The sequence below is a fragment of the Rousettus aegyptiacus genome, unplaced genomic scaffold, assembly GCF_014176215.1.
Source record: "Rousettus aegyptiacus isolate mRouAeg1 unplaced genomic scaffold, mRouAeg1.p scaffold_m13_p_14, whole genome shotgun sequence".
Classification (NCBI taxonomy): Eukaryota; Metazoa; Chordata; class Mammalia; order Chiroptera; family Pteropodidae; genus Rousettus; species Rousettus aegyptiacus.
Window position 1 is genome coordinate 13,807,887 of NW_023416289.1, and position 19,621 is coordinate 13,827,507.

General features: G+C 41.6%; 1 protein-coding gene and 1 pseudogene across 1 annotated transcript in view; one reads left to right on the forward strand and one right to left on the reverse strand.

Annotated features, from left to right (window-relative positions):
* RANBP10 (RAN binding protein 10) overlaps positions 1-19,621 on the forward strand; it is a 58,100-nt gene that overhangs the window by 5,467 nt on the left and 33,012 nt on the right. Inside the window, exon 3 of the mRNA XM_016164072.2 lies at positions 13,942-13,994. Within this exon, the coding sequence (XP_016019558.1) occupies positions 13,942-13,994 (53 nt within the window). The remainder of the gene's footprint in view (positions 1-13,941; positions 13,995-19,621) is intronic.
* On the reverse strand, positions 18,823-18,941 carry LOC118611723 (annotated as a pseudogene).

Sequence of the window (19,621 nt, forward strand, 5' to 3'; positions counted from 1 at the left end):
GAGAGCCACTCACTCAAATAAGATCTAACCTGCCACATTCCTGGTCTGGAGAGCCACTTGGCCTCAGGCCCTCCAGCCTAGAGACACCTTGTGTGAGGCCCCTCCCCCTAGATCCCCCCACTTTAGTCCCTGTGCATTGTACAGTGCTGTTGAGAAGTTTGGAGCTCATTTGTGGACCTGGGGAAGGCCTCGTTCTGCCTTCCCTGAGAAGTAGGTGTTATCCTTGCCCAAGGCAGGTACAGATGGCAGTTGTGCCCTGTTCTCCCTCACTGCCCCCCATTGCTAATGGCCTCACGGGCAGATGCTGACCTTTGAGCTGCATCTCTTTCAGTAACACATTGCACTGTTTCTAGAAATGTAGAGTATTTGGGCTCTGGAGCATCTTGGAATATTGTTTTGCTCACCTGTGTTGGAGCTTAAAGCCTAGGTCTACTGGGGCTGCTGAGGTGGAGCTCTGGTACAAGGTGAGAGGACTGGAGTCCACGTGGTGTCCTGTTCCTGTGCCGAGCTCATCTGGGCTTCCCTGGGACATTCCTGCTCAATGTATGTCATCATTCAGGCTCTGACTACAAGCTGACAGTGGGCGTGTGGCTTCTTTATAACTGGGAACTTCCTTGGTCAAGGATCAGCCTCTAGAGAAATTACTAAACTTCACTTTGTATTCCCTTCTTCCTGCATCGTTTTTTGTTTTCTGGAATTTTTGGTCTTTTCCTTAGATGGATCACCACATAAGGGATACTCCCTGTTAGAGGGGATGTGGGAGCTCATTGGGCTGTAGCACAAGAGAATGGATTCAGCAGCTCTACATGGCACAGTGCAATGTGCCATCCTATTGTAGCATAATTGGGAAGGAATCAGGTTCCCCAGAGTGGTTCTCTGTGGTCAGGGGTCAAGTTAAAAAGAGACTGATCACTGGGAAAGAGGTGGATAATACTGTGTCTAAAATCAAGGAAGTCCCTCTGTCGCTCCAGAAATTCTGTTCAAAATTTACATAAAATATCGTTGTAGCTCTAGGATCTTCAGCTTTTCTTTCTTTGTAATTAAAATGTGAGGTTGTGGCTTTATTGCTAGAAATGAGGCTAGAGGACTTGGTGATGGAACATAGTCCAGCCCATTTGTCATGAAGGGGCCAGAAAGAGATGCTGTGGACTGTGTAGAGAAGTGAGGGCATGACTGGGTAAGTTTCCTGTACTACCCCTCTTAGGTTCTACTCTTCTCCTCCCTTTTGGACCTTGGAGATGGCTGGGATGCGAAGGAAATATACTTTAGGTTCTAGATGGCTGTCCCCTATGCTTCCATGGCAAACATTACTGATTAATAATAGCATGCATTCTTGTCCAGACAGAGCCCCAGAAGGTTTCTCACTGCACAATACACCAGGCAGCTGCTATTTTTTGGTCAGAGTTTCATCACGAGACAAAACCAACTGGCCCTCGGGGAGAGGCTGTTGGAAGATAAGAAGAGGTGGAGAAAGGAAGACAGTTGTACCTAGATGGTCTGAGGGCCCAGTTCGTGACTTCTAGAGGACATTGTTGAGGCGGAGCTGAACCAAAAAGAAAGAAGCAGAGGGGGCGATGGTTTGTTGAGTAAAACTGGATATAACCCAGTTTATAAAGCCATGTATCTGAAATTGACATTGCTATTTTATAAATACTCTTTTAATAACTGTTGTGCCAGGAGTTGTGCAATAGTTATATTTGCTTATTTTTTTTTAACCAAAATATAATTTTATTTTTTCTGTAGATTTTTTTTTAACTTTAAAAGAATACATAAGATCTTTCAATACCTGACACAGTGTACATTTTAAAAGTAGACAGTAGAAGAGATGGAGAGATGCAGGTTTAAACAAACACAGGTTGTTGCCATTATGTATGTTGTATCATTTGAGGCCAGTGCAGAAAACAGAAACCATTACAGATACTTTAAGCAGAAAGTGATTTAATACATGGAATTAGAATCATTGGAACTTAGAATTTCCATGTAATGGTGGGCTAGGTTACTTGAATGAAAACTTCCTGCTGAAATAATGAAAGATGGTAAGTTACACACCAACAAACTCAAGGCCAGTTTCTCGATGAACACCTGTAATGAGGGAGTTAAGGGTAATGCCTGAGCGCCTAAGGGCATTTGCCATGTCCACACTCAGCTGTGCAGCTCTGTAATTACACGGGGCCAGAGAGGTAGAGGGTAGAGCCCAGAGCCTGCTGGATGTGAGGTTTGGTGGGAACCCTTTCACATTAAGCCAGGGCGCCAACTGGCTATACCCTTTAGCTAAGGTTAGTGTATTTGGTTTTTGAATGTGACAGGCTCTGGAAAGTCAAGGCTTGGTACTTGAGATTTTATCCGCCCTTTAGAGAAATAGCCAGAACCCAAGGTGTATAACTTGCTTAGGGCCACCCAGGAAGGCTGTTCTGCACTTTCCTGTCTTGTGCGCTCTCTGGGTGTTTTGATGGTACTGATGGTGGCAGTGGATGTCTGAGGGTCTCCTAACCCGTGTTCAGAATGATCTTCCTCCTTGACTCAAGGCCCCTTTGCCTTCAGGGCTGTTCTTCCTTGGATGGTGCCGATGCTAGGTTCATTTATCTCAGTAATACCTTCTCTTTCATTGGGGGCCTGCACAGAGTTGGGCTTAGTGGGTGACTGGGTGGCTTCCTGGTGGAGGGGTTGGGTGGGGGTGTGGTTGCTAGAGGAACAGCTTACACACAGTAGCCGATGTCATGCACTGTGGCTTTAAGCAGGCCCATCAGACTATGAAATAAAATCCCAGCACCAAATATTAGTCCTCATTTGAGACCTAAATGTCAGTTAGTATTTTTCCTGAAATGTCTCCCAGGGACCATTTTGTAACCATGGTCCCTGAGATCACCTCTGTTGTGGGGCTATTGATTTCTTTATCTGGGGCAGGTTCTGATAGAGACAAGATTGCCAGCCTGCGGAGTTGTGGCTAAGGTGTTAGATGTCAAGATGAAACTGTCAAGAGATTCCAGTAACTCCTCTAGGATCTGGGGCAAGAGACAGGGTCAGTAATGACTGGCCCTTTCACCAGAGAATGGCAGCAGAGCTGTTACCTTCATGCAGCCAGCAGCAGCTACCAGCCCTGAGCCTTTTTCTCCTCTTCGTCACTCCCTACCCAAGCTCTGTAGGCCTGGAGGCATCTAGTTGATAGCTTAAATGAAAAATGATCGGGTCCCATAGTCATGGGTTCATATATCTTATGCAACATTTATTAAAAGTGCCTATGGGGTTGCCAGCCTGTAAAATCCACCTTCCCCCTAATAAATTGATAGAAAGTAAAAAGGGCTAGGTCTGTGTTCTCCACACTTGGTGTGTGCTTTCAGTGAGGAACTTCTTTCTTCTGGCCCTGATGTGAGGCCAGAATACTCTGGTGCTTTCCACTCCACTCTGTGCCAAGGCCTGCTTGTCTCATCCAGAAAAGCCAGATGAGGTTCATGCTGGCATGCAGAGCCATAGAGGCATTCTTGGTGACTCGTGTGTGTGTGTGTGTATGGTAACACATACATAATAGAAAATATGCCATTTTAACCATTTTTAAATGGTTCGTTCATGCAGTGGTATTAATTACATCCACAGTGTTGCACAACCATTACCACTAATTCCAAAACTTTTCCATCACCCCAAACAGAAACTCTGTACCCATTAAGCAATAACTCCCCTCCTCCCATTCCCTGGTAACCTCTTGTCCACTTTCTGTCTCTGAATTTGCCTAGATAATTCATATAAGTGGAATCATACAATATTTGTTCTTTTATATCTGTCTTTGTTTCACTTAGCATAATGTTTTCAAGGTTTATCTGCGTTGTAGCCTGTATCAGAATTTCATTCCTTTTTATGGCCCTGTGTATATACCACGTTTTGTTTATCCATTTATTTTTCGATGGACATTTGGGTTTTTGCCATCTTTCAGCTCTTGTGAAAAATGGGTTGATGAATATTGACATACAAGTATCTGTTTGAGTCCCCCTTTTCAATTTTTTGGATGTACACTTAAGAGTGGAATTTCTGGATCATTCTGTGTTTAATTTTTTGAGAAACTACCTGTTTTTCACAGCAGCCACACCATTGTACATTCCTACCAGCAACGTACAGAGGTTCCAGTTTCCTCACATCCTCACCAACACTTATTTTTCTTTCTCTCTCTTTTTTTTTTTTTTTTAAATTGTAGCCATCCTAAGTGGATTGCAGTTCCTAATGACTAGTGATATTGAGCATCTTTTCATTTGCTTATTGGATATTTATATATCCTCTTTGGAGAGGCCTTTGCCTACCTTATAATTGGATTGTCTTTTTGTTGAGTTGTAAAGATTCTTTATACATTTTGGATATCAAACCCTAATCAGATATATGAATTGCAAATATTTTCTCCCATTCATAGATTGTGATTTCACTTTCTTGGTAATGTCCTTTGCTGTATAAAGGTTTTTTAATTAAGTCCAGTCTATTTTTTCTTTTGTTGCCCATGCTTTTGGTGTCATACTTAAGAATCCATTGCCAAATTCAAGGTCATGAGGCTTTCCACCCATGTTTTCTTCTAAGAGTTTTATGGTTTTAGTTTTTGTATTTAGATCATTGATCTATTTTGAGTTAATTTTATATATGGTAAGAAGTAGGGGTCCAACTTCATTTTTTTGCATGTGGAGATCGAGTTGTTTCCAGCACCAGTTGTTGAAGAAACTATTCTTTCCTCATCGAATGGTCTTGGCAACCTTGTCAAATGTAACTTGGCCATAAATGTATGGGTTTATTTATGGATTTTTCTATTATATTGGTCTGTATGTCAACTATATGCCAGTATCGTACAGTTTTGATTACTATATATTTACAGTAAGTTCTGAAATCAGAAAGTATGAATCCTTCAACTTTGTTCTTTTTTTCAAATTGTTTTAGCTACTTGGGATCCCTTGCCAAGTCTATATGATTTTGAGGATCAACTTTTCCATTTCTGTAAAAAAAGACTTGGAATTTAGTAGGGATCATGTTGAACCTATAGAACAATTTGGAGAGTATTAAGAATTCTCTCTTAACAGTATTGTTTTCCAATCTATGGACATGGGGTATTTTTAATTTATTTGAGTCTTTAATTTCTTTTAGTCCTCTTTTATAGTTTTTAGTGTACAAATCTTTCACCTCCTTGATTAAATTTATTCCTAAGTATTTTTTGTGCTATCGTAAATGGAATTGTTTTCTTAATTTGCCTTTTAGATTGATCAGTGTTAGTGTATAGAAACACAGCTGCTTTTTATATGTTGATCTTGTATCCTGTGACCTTGCCGAATTTGTTTATTAGTTTTCATAAGCTTTCTGTGTATTCTTAATGGATTCTCTCATAAGCTTTCTGTGTATTCTTTGGGATTTTCTATGTGATTCTGTGAGATCATGTCATCTGCAAATAGAGTTTTACTTCTTCCAGTTTAGATGCTTTTTATTTCTTTTCATGTCTAATTGCTCTGGCTAGAACTTCCAGTACAATGGTGAATAGCAGTGGTGAAAGGTGGGCATCCTTGTCTTGTTTCTGATATTATGGGAAAAGCTTTCAGTCTTTCACCATTGAGATTGTTAGCTGTGGGTTTTTCATAAATGCCCTTTATCTCAATGAGGAAGTTTCCTTTTATTCCTAGTTTTCTGAGTGTTTTTATCCTGAAGAAGTATGAGTTTTTGACACAGATGCTTTTTCTGTGTCCATTGCGATGAGCATGTGGATTTCTTTCACTCATTCTATTCATGTGGTTTATTATGTTGATTGATTTTCTTATGTTGAACCTCCCTCGCCTTCCTGGGATAATTCCCACTTGTTCATGGTGTGGATTTTGTTTGCTACTATTTTGCTGAGAATTTTTACATCTGTATTCATAAGATGTATTGGTCTGTAATTTCCTTTTTCTTTTTCTTTTGATGTCTTAATGGTGACTTTTTTGCAGTTGCAGGGTCTACCCCATCTTGGGCTGGCACCAGGATATAGCACATTTGCAACAGTACACAGACATTATTCTGCCAAGAACTGAAGTCTCTAGGTCAGAGCTGGGAAGGAGCTTAGGAGCCCTTTAGTTCAATCTTTCCTCTTCTGATAGGGAACCTGAAATGTAAGTGAAATCCAAGACCCACAGTACTGAATTAGGCTGGAGTATTCGAAACTAGGTTTCAGAGTCTGAGGTGTTGTCTCTGGACCCCTGCTGTAAGGTGTTCCTGTCACTTTAAAACTCTTCAGATACTTCTGTTCAGGAGGCAGGAGGGGAATGTCAGACTGTTGCCAGAGAGGTTCTCTGTGTGGAATGCTCTAAACTATCTCAGGACTGGGTGGGGGATTACAGCAAAAGGGTGGTCCCCTGCCTCAGGCCTTGTACATCCCTGGAGAGTATGAGAGTCCAAAGATCCAGTTTCTAAGGTCTTGTCCACTGTCTAACGCCTGCCTGGGTTGTAGAAGAATCCCGAATCAGTTGGAGCTGTGTCGATCCTGTGTTGGTGCAGCAGGGTCTCCTGATTGTGTGCTCTGGGTCATGCTTGGGACACACCAGTAGCTGTGTGAACTGGAGCCCCAGCTCCTCTCCTGAGCAAGGCTTTTGACCATTTCCTACTGCTTCTGAAGGTGTGATCTTCTGCTCTCCTGTCAAGGCTCAGGGAATTGGGTGTACTAAAAAGCTGACCACGAAGGCCAAGTCTCCCTGCTTGTCCCTTTGATTCTGAAATGGGTGAGAGCCCACAGCTTCCTCAGTATGTGGCCATCAGCTGCTTCTTGAAATAATTTTTCTATGATTATCAAAGTAATTTGTGTTAATTGTAGAAAATCTGGAAAACCAGAGAGAGAAAAAAAGAATCCAAGTTGATGAGTGTGCCTGCAGCTATCTGCATGACTGCAGCAGTTACAGCAGACAGTTTTTGTGGGAGAGTCAGCAGAGAGGGTGGAAGGCAGGAGGGGCTGCAGAAGCCACCAGTTCTTTCTCGAGGCCAGTCATTCTCCAGGGCCCTGGTTGGCCCCTGCTGCCTGCAGTGGCTGGTGAGAGCCTCAGGGTGGACTCGGTGGTTTGGTCAGCTGAGGGCCTTTACTGCAACTGCTGCTTTTTATCCATTCTCTCTGGTGGATTTCACACCAGCATGGACTGAGCAGCACCCGCTTGCTGCCTTCTCTCTGGACCCCAATAGGGAGGCAGAGTCTCTCTTTTAGCTCTAGGCTGTGTTATGATTTTGGCAGTGAAGGGTAGAAATTGAGAAGATAGGGACCAACGCATGGCCTCATTGTCATGAAGAGCTTGTCTGTTGTCCCTTTACACTAACTGGCTGTCTCACCTGTTTGACCGATGCTATTTCTTCTCCATTTTGCTGCATTTTGTGAGGGGTAAATAATTTTCTCACCAGTCTCCTCAGATATTTCCTGTTGTTTGAAAAGAGAGCCCTGGTGGAGATGTGAAGAGTTGTGTCACTAAGCCGTGTGGATTCCAGTCACTCGCTTGGGGAGTGAGAGCCCTTGTTGCCGCACTCCCAGGCGACCAAAGAAGCCTGTGTCTGTTGGTATCCCTAGCACTGCTTGACCTCCTACCAAGAAGGAAGCAAATGCTCACCCCCTTTCTCTTCAGCAATCTCAAGTCAACAGACATTTGTTTTTAGATGTCCCAAGATCCACCCAGTAAGTTCACCATGTTCTAAAGAGCACTTGGCTTTCTCTGTGTCTCTCCATCCCCACTGCTTCTGTCCTTGTCCAGCGCTGTCACCTTCCACCAGATGATTTTGGTACCCACATTTTTTGCCTCTTCAATCTGTTTTCCAGATATCAGCAATTTGATCATCTGCACCTTTTCTAAACCATTTCTATAGCTTCCCATTGACTTCCCGTGAAGTTCAAACTCCTTAAGGTAGCATGCAGGTTGTCTGTGTCTAGACCTTGTTTTGGCTCTTTTTAGGTCTGCCCAGGCTGTGACCCAGCCACACTGAACTTCTTTCAGTCCTTGACCACAGGGCTGCTTTCTTGCCTGTTCCTCAGCACATTCTGCTGCTTCTACATGGAACACACTCCCTTTTTTCTTCTCATCTTCTTTACTAGGTCTTGGCTCCACCTTCGCTTCCTCTGGGAATCCCCGGGTCAGTGAGCCCTGATTCTCTGGCCCACCCCTGACTTGACACTGGAAACCATCAGAGGGCAAGGACTGAATCTAGGCCCACACTTGTGTCCCCAGCACTGCACTGGGCACACAGGATCCTTGTGGAATGAGTGAAAACTGAAAGTCTCTATAAAGAGAAAATTATCACAACTTTCTAACTGAATTACTCAACTTTAAGGACCCAATAGCCTCTAACAACCCATTCATTTTCAAGTGCCACCAGAGATCAACAGAGGAGAGACAGTGTCAGGGTAGCTTTTTAACATCATTCTTCCTGCTCCTTAGATGCAGAAGTACTACTATATGTGTCCTGAAGAACATACTTGAGTTTTTGTCATACTCTCTCCCTGTTGTTTTGCCTTATTCTTGACAGCCTGTCTGAGAGCTGTGACCGCATTAGTCTAGAACTTATCAAAGCACTACATATGTCACTCATTGTTGGTGATTGAGAGGGAACCTCAGGTCTACTTAGATTTTTCTTGAGTGGATGGAGAAGTGAACTTCCCTGTGCTTGTTATGTCACTAGCTTTGTGGTTGTAAGTCATTTAATCTCATGGTCCTAACGTCTAGTGGCAGGAAGAGGGGAGAATAATGGTAAGGGTGTCTTAGCTGAGTTCAGGGCTCACTTATCTGTCATATAGCTCAGTTATGACCTCGTTCCAGCTAGAAGCTGAGATTCCCATTGAAATGTGGCTGAGAGAGGGCCTGTGACTTTCATATAAAATTCTTCACCAGCCCACGAGTAGATGAACCCCAGGGTTTTGTTGAATGTCCATCATGTGCCCAGCACTGCTGTGGCTCTGTGCTTTTCCTCTGCAGCCTGGGGCTCCTTCCAATAGCCCCTGCATCCTGAAGCGGGTAGCAGGCATTGCAACTGTTCTGTCCACTGTGGCATAAGACATGGTGTTGGAGCCTGTAAACTTAGGCTCCATCTCTTGTGCTTGTATGGATTGGGTTTGCAATTGTTCTTTGGGGGCAATATCAGAACTGAATAAGCACATATCTAGGTGCTTTCTGGGTTTTTGTCGTTTGGGCCAGAGATGACACCTTTGAAAGACAGGGCAGGTAAAGATATTGTCTCCCTGGATTCTAAATCACCAAGCTTGAAGAAAAGACTTTATGTAATAATGAATGTTACAGCAATGATAGTGGACTACTATGTGATGATGGTGGACTACTTTTTTTTAAAGCAATAGTATTGATATATGTTTATTTTATTGTGGTAAACTATACGTAACATAAAATTTATCCTTTAACCATTCTTAAGTGTACAGTTCAGTGGTATTTAAGAACATTCATATTGTTTTGCAACTGTTACCACCACCCACCTCTATAACTTTTTTCCATCTTCTCAAGCTGAAACTCTGTACCCATTAAACATTAACTTTCTATTCTCTCCTCCCTCTAGATCCTGGCAACCACCATTTTATTTCCTGTTTCTATGAATTTGACTATTCTATATACCTTATATAAGCGGAATCATACAGTATTTGTCTTTTTGTGACTGGTTTATTTCACTTAGCATAATGTCCTTAAGGTTCATCCGTGTTGTAGCATGTGTCAGAATTTCTTCCTTTTTGAGGCTGAGTAATATTACATTGTGTGTATATACCACATTCCGTTTCTCATTTCATCCACTGGACACTTGGGTCGCTTCTGCCTTTTGGCTATTGTGAATAATGCTTCTGTGAGTATGAGTGTACAAATACCTGTTCAAGTCCTTTCTTTCAATTCTTTCGGGTATATACCCAGAGGTGGAATTGGTGGATCATAGAGTAATTCTATGTTCGAATTTTAAAACTTAGAATTATTATGTAATTAATTGCCGTACTGTTTTCCACGGCAGTTGCACCATTTTGCATTCCCACCATCCATACACAAGGGTTCCAGTTTCTCTAAATCCTCACCAACACTTCTAAGAATTTTATAGTTTTAGGTTTTACATTTAGGTCTTTGACTCATTTTGAGTTAATCTTGCATGTGGTATAAGATAAGGATCAAAATTTATTCTTTTACATGTACATATTCAGTTGTCTCAGCACTATTCATTGAAAATATCGTCATTTTTCCAGGTGAATGGTTTTAGAACCGTTGTTGAAATCAGTTGACCATGTATCAGAGGATTTATTTCTGGGCTCTCGATTCTGTTACATTGGTCTGTATGTTGCTCTTTATGCCAGTACCAACACTGTTTTGATGATCATAGCTTCGTAGTTAAGTTTTGAAATCAGGAAGTGTGAATTCTACAGCTTTTTTCTTCTTTTTCAAGATTGTTTTGGCTATTCAGGGTCTCTCGAGGTTTCATATGAATGGCATTGACTCTATGTGTATTGCCTTGGGTAGTATTGACGTCTTAAGAGTATTAAGTCTTCTAATCCATGAACATTGATGTCTTTCCATTTATTTGTGTCTTCTTTAATTTCTTTCAGTGATAATAGTTTTCAGTATACAAGTTTTTCAACTTCTTGGTTAAGTTTATCCCTAAGTATTTGATTCTTTTTGATGCTATTTAAATGAAATTGTTTTCTTAATTTTCTTTTTAGATTTTTCAGTGTTAGCGTGTAGAAACACAACCATTTTTGCATATTGATTCTATATTCTGCAACTTTGCTGAATTTATTAGCTCTGTTTTTGTGGAATCTTTAAGATTTTCTCCGTATAGCTCACATCATCATGAACAGAGATATTTTCACTTATTCCATTCCAATTTGGATGCCTTTTTTCCCCTTTTCTGATTGCGTTGGCTAGAACTTCCAATACTCTATTTGGAATAGAAATGGCAAAAGCAAGCATCATTTTCTTGATTTTAGAGGAAAAGCTTTCAGTCTTTTACCATTGAATATGATGTTAACTGTGGTTTTTTCGCATATGGCTTTTATTATGTTGAGATAATTTCCTTTTATCTCTAGTTTATTGAGTATTATTGAGATATAATTTAACATTCTGTACAGTTTACCCATTTAAAGTATACAGTTCAGTGTTTTTTTTTTTTTTCGTGTAATCATGGGATCCTTATAGTTTCTTAACCCTCTTTACTTACCTCAGACTGGTTGGATAATACTTTTCCAATGTATAAAGACTTGTCAGAAGTTAGAAGCCTGCATTTTTTGTAGTTTTAGAACATCAAATTTTTGGAAAAAACTTAATGTCACCTGATGTTTGAAGAATTGGGACTCATTCCCTTTGAACACTGATTCAGCTCTGACTGCACATGAGTAAGCAATTTAGGTTCCTGTGGGGCCACTCCCTGTGTCATTGATACCTGGAAGTGGCAGGGCACCCAAGTGTGGGTATTGGCCTCCTCTGGCTGCTCTACCCTTAGCTCATCCACTTGGATTCTGAAGTTGAGTCTGGGGTTTGTATAGCTCCCAGTCTATCCACTAGTAAATACCGTACTATCTGTGGGGTAGAGAGTCTATAGGAAGATGTCGAGGGCTAGCTGCGAAAGGTAGAAGCTGCTGCCCATACGGGGAGGCCTAACCAGCAGTGTTTTGAGCATATGTGCCTTAGTGGTTTCCCATTCCTACTGAAAATTGTAGAACCAGAGCTCTGTTGCCTGTGGTTAAGCATACCCTTCTTGGATGGTCCTTGACCTCGCCTGTTTGCACTAGCCTTCAGTGGTCAAGGGTCACCCAGCAGCGCATATGCTCCAAACACAAGCCCTCATCTTAGCATCAGGAAACCTATATGCTAGGGATGGTATCACATTTGGTGTTGGGCAGCAGCCCAGGCCACTCTGAATAGGGCAAGATGATGAGCTGGCATCTAAGTCAGGTAAATCCTTGGTTCTGTTGCACTTGTATATGTTGGACTGATGGCTGCAGGACAGTTGGGGTCATTCACTGCTTGGTCAGCTGAGGCATTGAAGGATGAAGACCAGCTTTTGGCAGCCTCTGCCACGTAAAATAAGGAAGCTAATTATTTGGGCTGTGATTTTTTTCTGGGAAAATGTGCAGGTTTTAATCTTATGGGAATCTTGCCATTGGGTTCCACAGCTTCTGCTCCTGATGGTCCTTGAAGGTCCATTTCTGGCAGGAAGTAGCAGTTGGTGAGTCTCCAGGTCCTTTTAGCCATGGAAGTTCCTTTTTGAAGTGTGTTCCTTTTCTCCTTTACCTTCCCTCCCATTTTCCCTAATCCCTACAGGCCAAGTTGCCATGACCATGTGTTTGTCAGTGCCTTTTATTGGTTCCTGCCCACCATGATGTGGATAGCTGGTTTCAGAGGAAGGTAGTTGGGTCAGAGCCTTCCCTTCCTGCCTTATCCTTTATTTGGGTGGTTGAGGCTGTTCTCCTAAAACCTAGGGGCACAGCCAGCCAGAAAAGGGCAAAGGGGCATTTACTGCAGATGAGGGACTTGCAAGGACAGGAGCGCCATGTCGTGGGGACTCTGGCAGTGTTAGGAAACAGGTACATAGGTGCATGGAGCATGCCGGGAGAGGAATGAAATAGTCTAAGATAGAGAAATGTATGTGGGAGGAATCCGTGCAGAATTACCTGTAATAGAAAATAATAAAGGGATTGTTTCATAAACTATTTAAATGTCTAACCAATGTACTGTATACTTGAAACTAATGATAACATAAAAAGCTATATGTAACTGAAATGATTAAAACAAAGAAATTAGGAGAATCTCACAAAGACTGAAAAAAAGGAAGAGACATGATTTATACTTTGACCTCATCTCCACTCTAGAAAATAAACAAAATTGGCCAAAAAAAAAAAAAAAGTAAATTTACAGCTACTTAGAAATTGTCAGAATAAGGCAACCATATGTCATTGCTTTAAAAAACATTTTTTTATTGTGGTAAAATATACATAACATAAAATTTACCATTTGAACTATTTTTTAAGTGTACAGTTCAGTGACAGTAAGTACTTTCACATTGTTATGCAACCATAAAGTTATACCTCAGCTCTTCTTTTCAATTTTTTAATTTTTTTCACTGTTTTGAGCTCCTCAACCACCTATTGACACTCACATGTGGTTAATATGAGGCATCAAGTGTAGGGTTCTACTGTTTTACTCTTAGAAGGTGATGACTTGTTTCTCTTATTTCTGAGTTCTCGGAGAAATACCTCACTATTATTTCTTTATACATTATAAACACTTAGACTAAAAAAACCCGTTTATTCTCTTTTTTGGCCTGCCCTCTCCTGAGTGTCACCGAGATGTCTTTGGCCGAGTTGCCCAGCTTGTGTCCACCTTGCTATGGGCAGCTTAGTTGTTTAGGCACCTAGTGGTGGAAGGAGTTATGAGGTGGGCCTCAGGGACTTCCTATACTACCATCCCCGCCCCCAGCTTTGGATTGTTGGGGAGGCCAGCGGTGATGTATGGGGTGAGGGTAATGAGTTTTGAGACACCCAGAGAAGAAGCTTCGTGTGAGGGGTCTTGATGATTTTATAGAGATCTAACCAGCGTGTACTTTTTCCATGTCCTGGTCCTTGCTGCAGAGTGGCATGTCCCAGTGAGATTGATCTTGCCAAGCACTTCCTAGGACTGAGCTACTTACTTTAGACACTTCTCAGGAATAGATTCTGCCATCTTAGCTGGAACCAGAGACCAAGGGACTGGATGTAGTCATTTTAGGAAACTTTCCTTTGAAACTTAAGCCAGTGGTTCATGGTTACAGATAACTACCTCTGTTTCTTCCGCTGCTTCAGACATTGAGATGATTTCTGTTAGAAAATCAAAATATGAAGGGTCTCCAAGAACCACTACTACTTTAAAAGAATCTCTACATTCATTACTGTTTCCGTTTTTCCGTCTTTTACCAAGAAATATTTGACATAATCATTTGCTAACCAAAATTTTTGTGTGTGTGCTTTTTTTGAAGGTACATGGGAATAGGACTCTCAGCTCAAGGCGTCAACATGAACAGACTTCCTGGTGAGTCACTGGTTAAGAGAACATTTGTTCTGTTCTCCTGATCTGTTCTGTGGTGAGAGTCATGATGGCAGCCAAGAAGCTGGAGAGGACTTTGTTTGTAAGTCCAGCCACTGGGTAGAGGCTCCTGGAAGATGGTCATTGGGCCAGGATGATACAGGCTTCCATTCCAACAATTAATTGGCAAGTGATAGTCATTTATGGAATTTGAACTGTTTGCAGTCACAAGCAAGCGACCCAAGCTTGCTCCCAGTGGGAACACACCTCAGTAGCCTTCGCTCCCATTGCCCTTTGCTTGACCAGCCTGGGACTCAGGCGTATACGGGGAGGAAGGCTACTGCCAACCCTGGCTTTTTTGTTGCTTCACCATGTTAAAGATCAAAGTCTTTATGTGGCCTCCCACGTGGAACTTGATTGAGGCAAGTTATTAATAAATAGGGGCATGTGCACAAGACTTGAGTTGACAGCAGCCTCAGACTTGTGGAATGGTCTAGGCCCCACTGATGAGGCTCCTCTACCAACCAGCCACCCTTTCAGCGTTTTTCCATCCAGCGGTTCATGCCCAGTCATGGGCTGAGCACAGTCGAGGGGTAAGAAACCCCCACTAGAAGCTGGTGGGTTCCAGAAGATGGTCCTAAGACCATTTGTTCCTTGAGTGGCAGAAGTGACATGGTGCAAGCTACCCTGACACCATCATGGAGGCAGGCACAGTCCCTGTGTTTTTGCCTTGACACTCTATTCTTTGTGTTTGTGGTACAGAGAAGACAGCTGGCTTTTTCCAAAGAGGGAGCAGCACTTAAACCTTACGTCTTTTCCAGATTATTTAATATCGATTGCAGATTTTTTTCAGATGGGCTAATTTCAAATCCTTGAAATCTAGACTTGCTCAGGATTCAGCAAATTGTCAGGAACCTGACTTTTCTTTTTTACTTTGATCCGAGTGAAAACTGGTCTTTTGTTATTATTCAGAACGTGTGTGGCATATTTGGCCTCTGTGTAATAGCTGTGATCTTTGTTATATAAGTTCCTGGCCTTGACTGTGTCCACAGTGTCCATAGCGCTGACTCTTAGTGGATAATGAGCTTAGAAAACTAATTTCCCATCACAGGTAAACTGATTCTTAATCTTTCTCTTGTTCAAAATGTGCTCTTTGAACTTTTGCTCGCTTTGATGAGGGAGAAAAGCGGTTTTTATAGGCTTATACAAAAATAACTACTATCATCTGTTATTGGACGGCACTTTAAGCATTAAAGTTAAGTAAATCTTTGTTAATCTTCATAAAAGAATGCTATGCAGGCCCTGCCCCCCCCCCCCAAAAAAAAAATGAGGAGATTATTTAGGTTCTGACTTAGAGTAATCTTCAGTATATATTGTTAAGTGAAAAATATAAAGCATGAAACTGTGTAATATGCTACTAAATGTGCAAAAAAAGAGAGGGAAAACTAACATACCTGTCTACTTGTACATACATAGGTAGAATTTCTTTGTAAAGCTACAGAAAAATTTATAATGTTGCCTATCTCTTGGGAAATGATAGAGTGACTGGAAAGGAAAATTTTTCACTTTTCAAAGCTTTTGAATTTTATTTCTTGTGAATATATTACCTGTTTTAAAAATATAAATACAATTAAGACAAAATAAACAAAAGCAAATGCTCCTGCATCAAGAAGGCCCTGTCTTTCAGGTGGTCTTGGAAAGCAGCCTATTACCATGTGCTAGTCTTGATATTCTGAGTTCTCTATGCTCATTTTTCTTTAGTAAGAACTGTTTTTACATTGCCCTTTAGGTTTGGGATCCTTAGAGTGGAACAGACAAGGTGAGAAGGGTTCGGTATTCAGGGTGACATGAATCTCTTTGAAATGGAGCCATGTGCAGCAAGCCTAGTCTGTTTGCCTTGTTTTATAAGATGAGGCTTTTGACCCCTCTGGGATGGTCAAAGGCCAGCTGTTGGGTCATGTGCTTTGACATTGTAATGTAATATTGTAGGGAAATCCATTTGACCCTCGGGAAGTCAGACCCCACCCAGGTACAGGGGAGAAGGAGATTGGAGACAGTGGGTGAGGTGTTAGTCTCCGTACCTCAGGAGAGTTGGTACTTTTTTTACATCCTTACTGGTGCATCTCTTTTTTGGCAAGAGAAAGCGGCCTCAGCGTTCTGTGGATAATTGCACCTGTCTTCATTTTCACTCTGCCTGCCAGTTCCTGAGAGTTTTCCTTCCTGCCATATCTGATCATCTCCCCAGTTATTCCTTAAGGTGGAAAGCACAAATCAGATTACATCTAGATAGGGATTCTCCCTAGAAAGGATGCATTTCTGGCTTTCCCAGGGTACAGGGTTGGCTGCGTGGCTGGACAGACCTAGCATAGGACAGGTATAGGGAGAGAGGGGGGCACTCTCTAGGGAATGAGGGTGGGCCTGCCTGCCACTGTTCATCCTAGGGCTGTATTTGGGGGATTATAATAGCCCTTGGAGCTTTCCCTTTTCTGGGCTCACCATTTTTGTTTGTTTGTTTGTTTGTTTTTGTGATGAGAGGCATATGTTCTCCAAAACTGAAAGTATCATCATTCATAAACACTTGAGCCCTGAAACTGCTGCATGTATTTCAGTGGGGAGATGAGAGGGAGGATGATAGCAGCTAAAGCCTGTGCCGATTGCTTTTGGTTTCCAGGAGTCGCTTGGTTGAGATGAAGGCTATTTGGATTGTTTGGCTCTATGATTGGTGGGAAGGGAGTGATGGTGGTGGCTGAGGCTGGATCTAGAGTTTGAGACTTTGGTGTTAACTGCAAATGAGATGTTTGAGGGTTGATGTAGCTCTTTAATAGATACAGGTGTGTTTGGTGGAGGGTGGTGGTTGGGGTGATTACTGCAGTTTTACAGTGATGTTTCAGCAGATAGAAGTTTGCCAGGTGTTTCTGGATGATGGTGCTGTAAGGCCTGCGAGTGAATCCGTTTAAGTTGTCTAATTTGATAGCATTGCTTCCTGGGGATAGTCAGGATGAGTCAGTTGCGGAAGGAGACTCGTGTCCCTTGTCAAGGGGCTTAGACTTCTTTATATAAGCAGCAGGGGTTGCAGAAATGTTTTGAGCACAGGTCACGTGTGATCAGATTTGCTAATAAGCTACTAACTAGTTCAGGAGTGCACTAGTAGTATAGAACAGGGGTCCCCAGTCCCTGGGCTGTGGACTGGTAATGGTCCGTAGCCTGTTAGGAACCAGGCCACACAGTGGAAGAGATTGAGCAGAGTGAGTGATCGAAGCTTCATCTGTATTTGCAGCTGCTCCCCAGCACCAGCATCACCGCCTCAGCTCCACCTCAGATCATTAGGCATTAGATTCTTATAGGAGCACCAGTCCCTGGTGTCAAAAGGGTTAGGGACTGCTGGTGTAGAGAAATCCTTCCACAACGGTCAAGGCTGGGCCAGAGCTCCTGGGCAGTAAGAACTTCAAGAGGTGATTAAAGAACAGACTCTCTTTTTTTATGGTGAAACGTATAATTGGAAGCATTTGATTAGAAGTGTACAGTTAAATTTTTAAATGCCTATTGCTGCATATTGAGATAATTCAATATATCTGGTTTAGTTAAGAAGAATTCAACTAGATCATTGGGAGGAGTTCCTTATTTTCATGGTTGTATATGTAGATAACTTCCTCTTTGCAGGTTTAAAAACATTTATCAATGAATCCATCAGGGCCTGTTGGTCTTTCTGGGTGGACATTGGGGTGTACAAGTTTTTAGAAGGATTTCCATTCCTCTCTTATTAGCTTGTTCAAATAACTTCTTTCTTGTGGCATCACTTTCAGTATATTCTGCTTTGGCCATCTGATTCTCTTAATTTATAGAAAAATGGCTATGATTAATATTATCAAAACCTAAAAAAGTCATCTTCACGAATGACCTTTTAGATTGAATCCATTTTTAAAAAGAATGATTACCATTATCAGTCTATTGTTTTCTTAATCTTTAAATTGAAATGTAATTAACATGCCATAAAATTCACCCCCTTAAAGTGCACCGTTATTGGTTTTAGTACAGTCACAAAGTTGTGCTACCATCACCACTGTTTATTCCATAACATTTTCATCACCCTAAAAACTCCATACCCATTAGCAATCTCTTCCGCCAACTCTCCATCCCACTAGACTCTAGAAACCACTAATCTACTTTCTGTCTCCATCAATTCTACTATTCTGGCCATTTCGTATCAGTGGAATCATATAACATGTGGCCTTTTGTGACTGACTTCTTTCACTTAGAATGTTTTCAAGGTTCACCCAAGTTGTAACATGTATCAGAACTTCATTCCTTTTTATGGCCAGATAATATCATATTGTATAGCTATAGCATATTTTGCTTATCTATACATCTTCGCATTGTTTCCACCTTTGGGCTGTTATGATTGATGTACTATAAACATTTGTTTACAAGCTTTTCTATAGACATTTGATTTCATTTTTCTTGACCATATACATAGGAGTGGAATTGCTGGATCATGTGCTAATACTATTTAATCATTTGAGGAATGACCAGACTATTTTCCATAGTGTCTGCCCCATTTTACATTCCCACTAGCAGTGTATGAGGATTCTGGTTTCTCAGTATTCTAGTCAGTACTTGGTATTATCTGACTTTTTGATTGCAGCCATCCTAGTGGATGGGAAGTGATATCTCATTGTTGTTTTCATTTCATTCCCCTTATGAGTAAGGATGTCATTCCTCTTCTCATGTGCTTATTTACCATGTCTATTTCTTGGAGAAATGTCTATTGCCTATTTTTTAACTAGGTTATTTATCTTTTTCTTTTTCTTTTTCTTTCTTTCTTTTTTTTTTTTAATGCCTATAGCACCTGGTATTCCTGGGTGGTCTCCCATCCAAATACTAACCAGGCCCAACCCTGCTTAGTGTCTGAGATCAGATGAGATTGGGCACGTTCAGGGTGGCGTGGCCGTGGACTTGTCTTTTTATTTTGAGTGGTAAAATTTCTTTATATGTTCAGGTTACAAGTTTCTTATCAGTTATATAATTTGTAATTTGCCCCCCCCCCCCCGCAATTCTGTAATTTGCCTTTTCACTTTTTGATGTTCTTCGAAGCACAAACCTTTCTTTTTCTGTCCTCTCTTTAACCCCATCTCCACCTGCCGCTTCCACCTCTGACTTATGGATGTTGCCGTTTCCCCTAAGAATTGGATCTCTGAAGGCGGGGCATCTCCTCCTACAGGCTAGCAGTTTGCACCCAGGCCTGGTGCATCTGGGGCCTGGCACCCCCAGCGCACTCAGAGGGCCTGGCGCACCTGGGGTATGGTCCGTGGCTCCACCTGGCATGTGAACCCAGGACCTTCTGCATGTAAAGCAGACGTACTAACCACTACACTATGGAGCCACACTGAAGCACAAAAGTTTTTTAATTTTGATGTAGTTCAGTTTCGTTTTTAAAGACATATATATACACACACACATATATGTACATTTATATGAGTATATATCTTTGCACCTGTAGCACCCCGTCTTATTTACTGTTGCTTTGTAGTAAGTTTTGAAATCTTTCAAAAAAAAAAGTGCGACTCTTTCAACTTTTTTCTTTTTCAGGAATGTTCTGGCCATTCTGGATCCTTTGCAATTCCACATGAATTTTA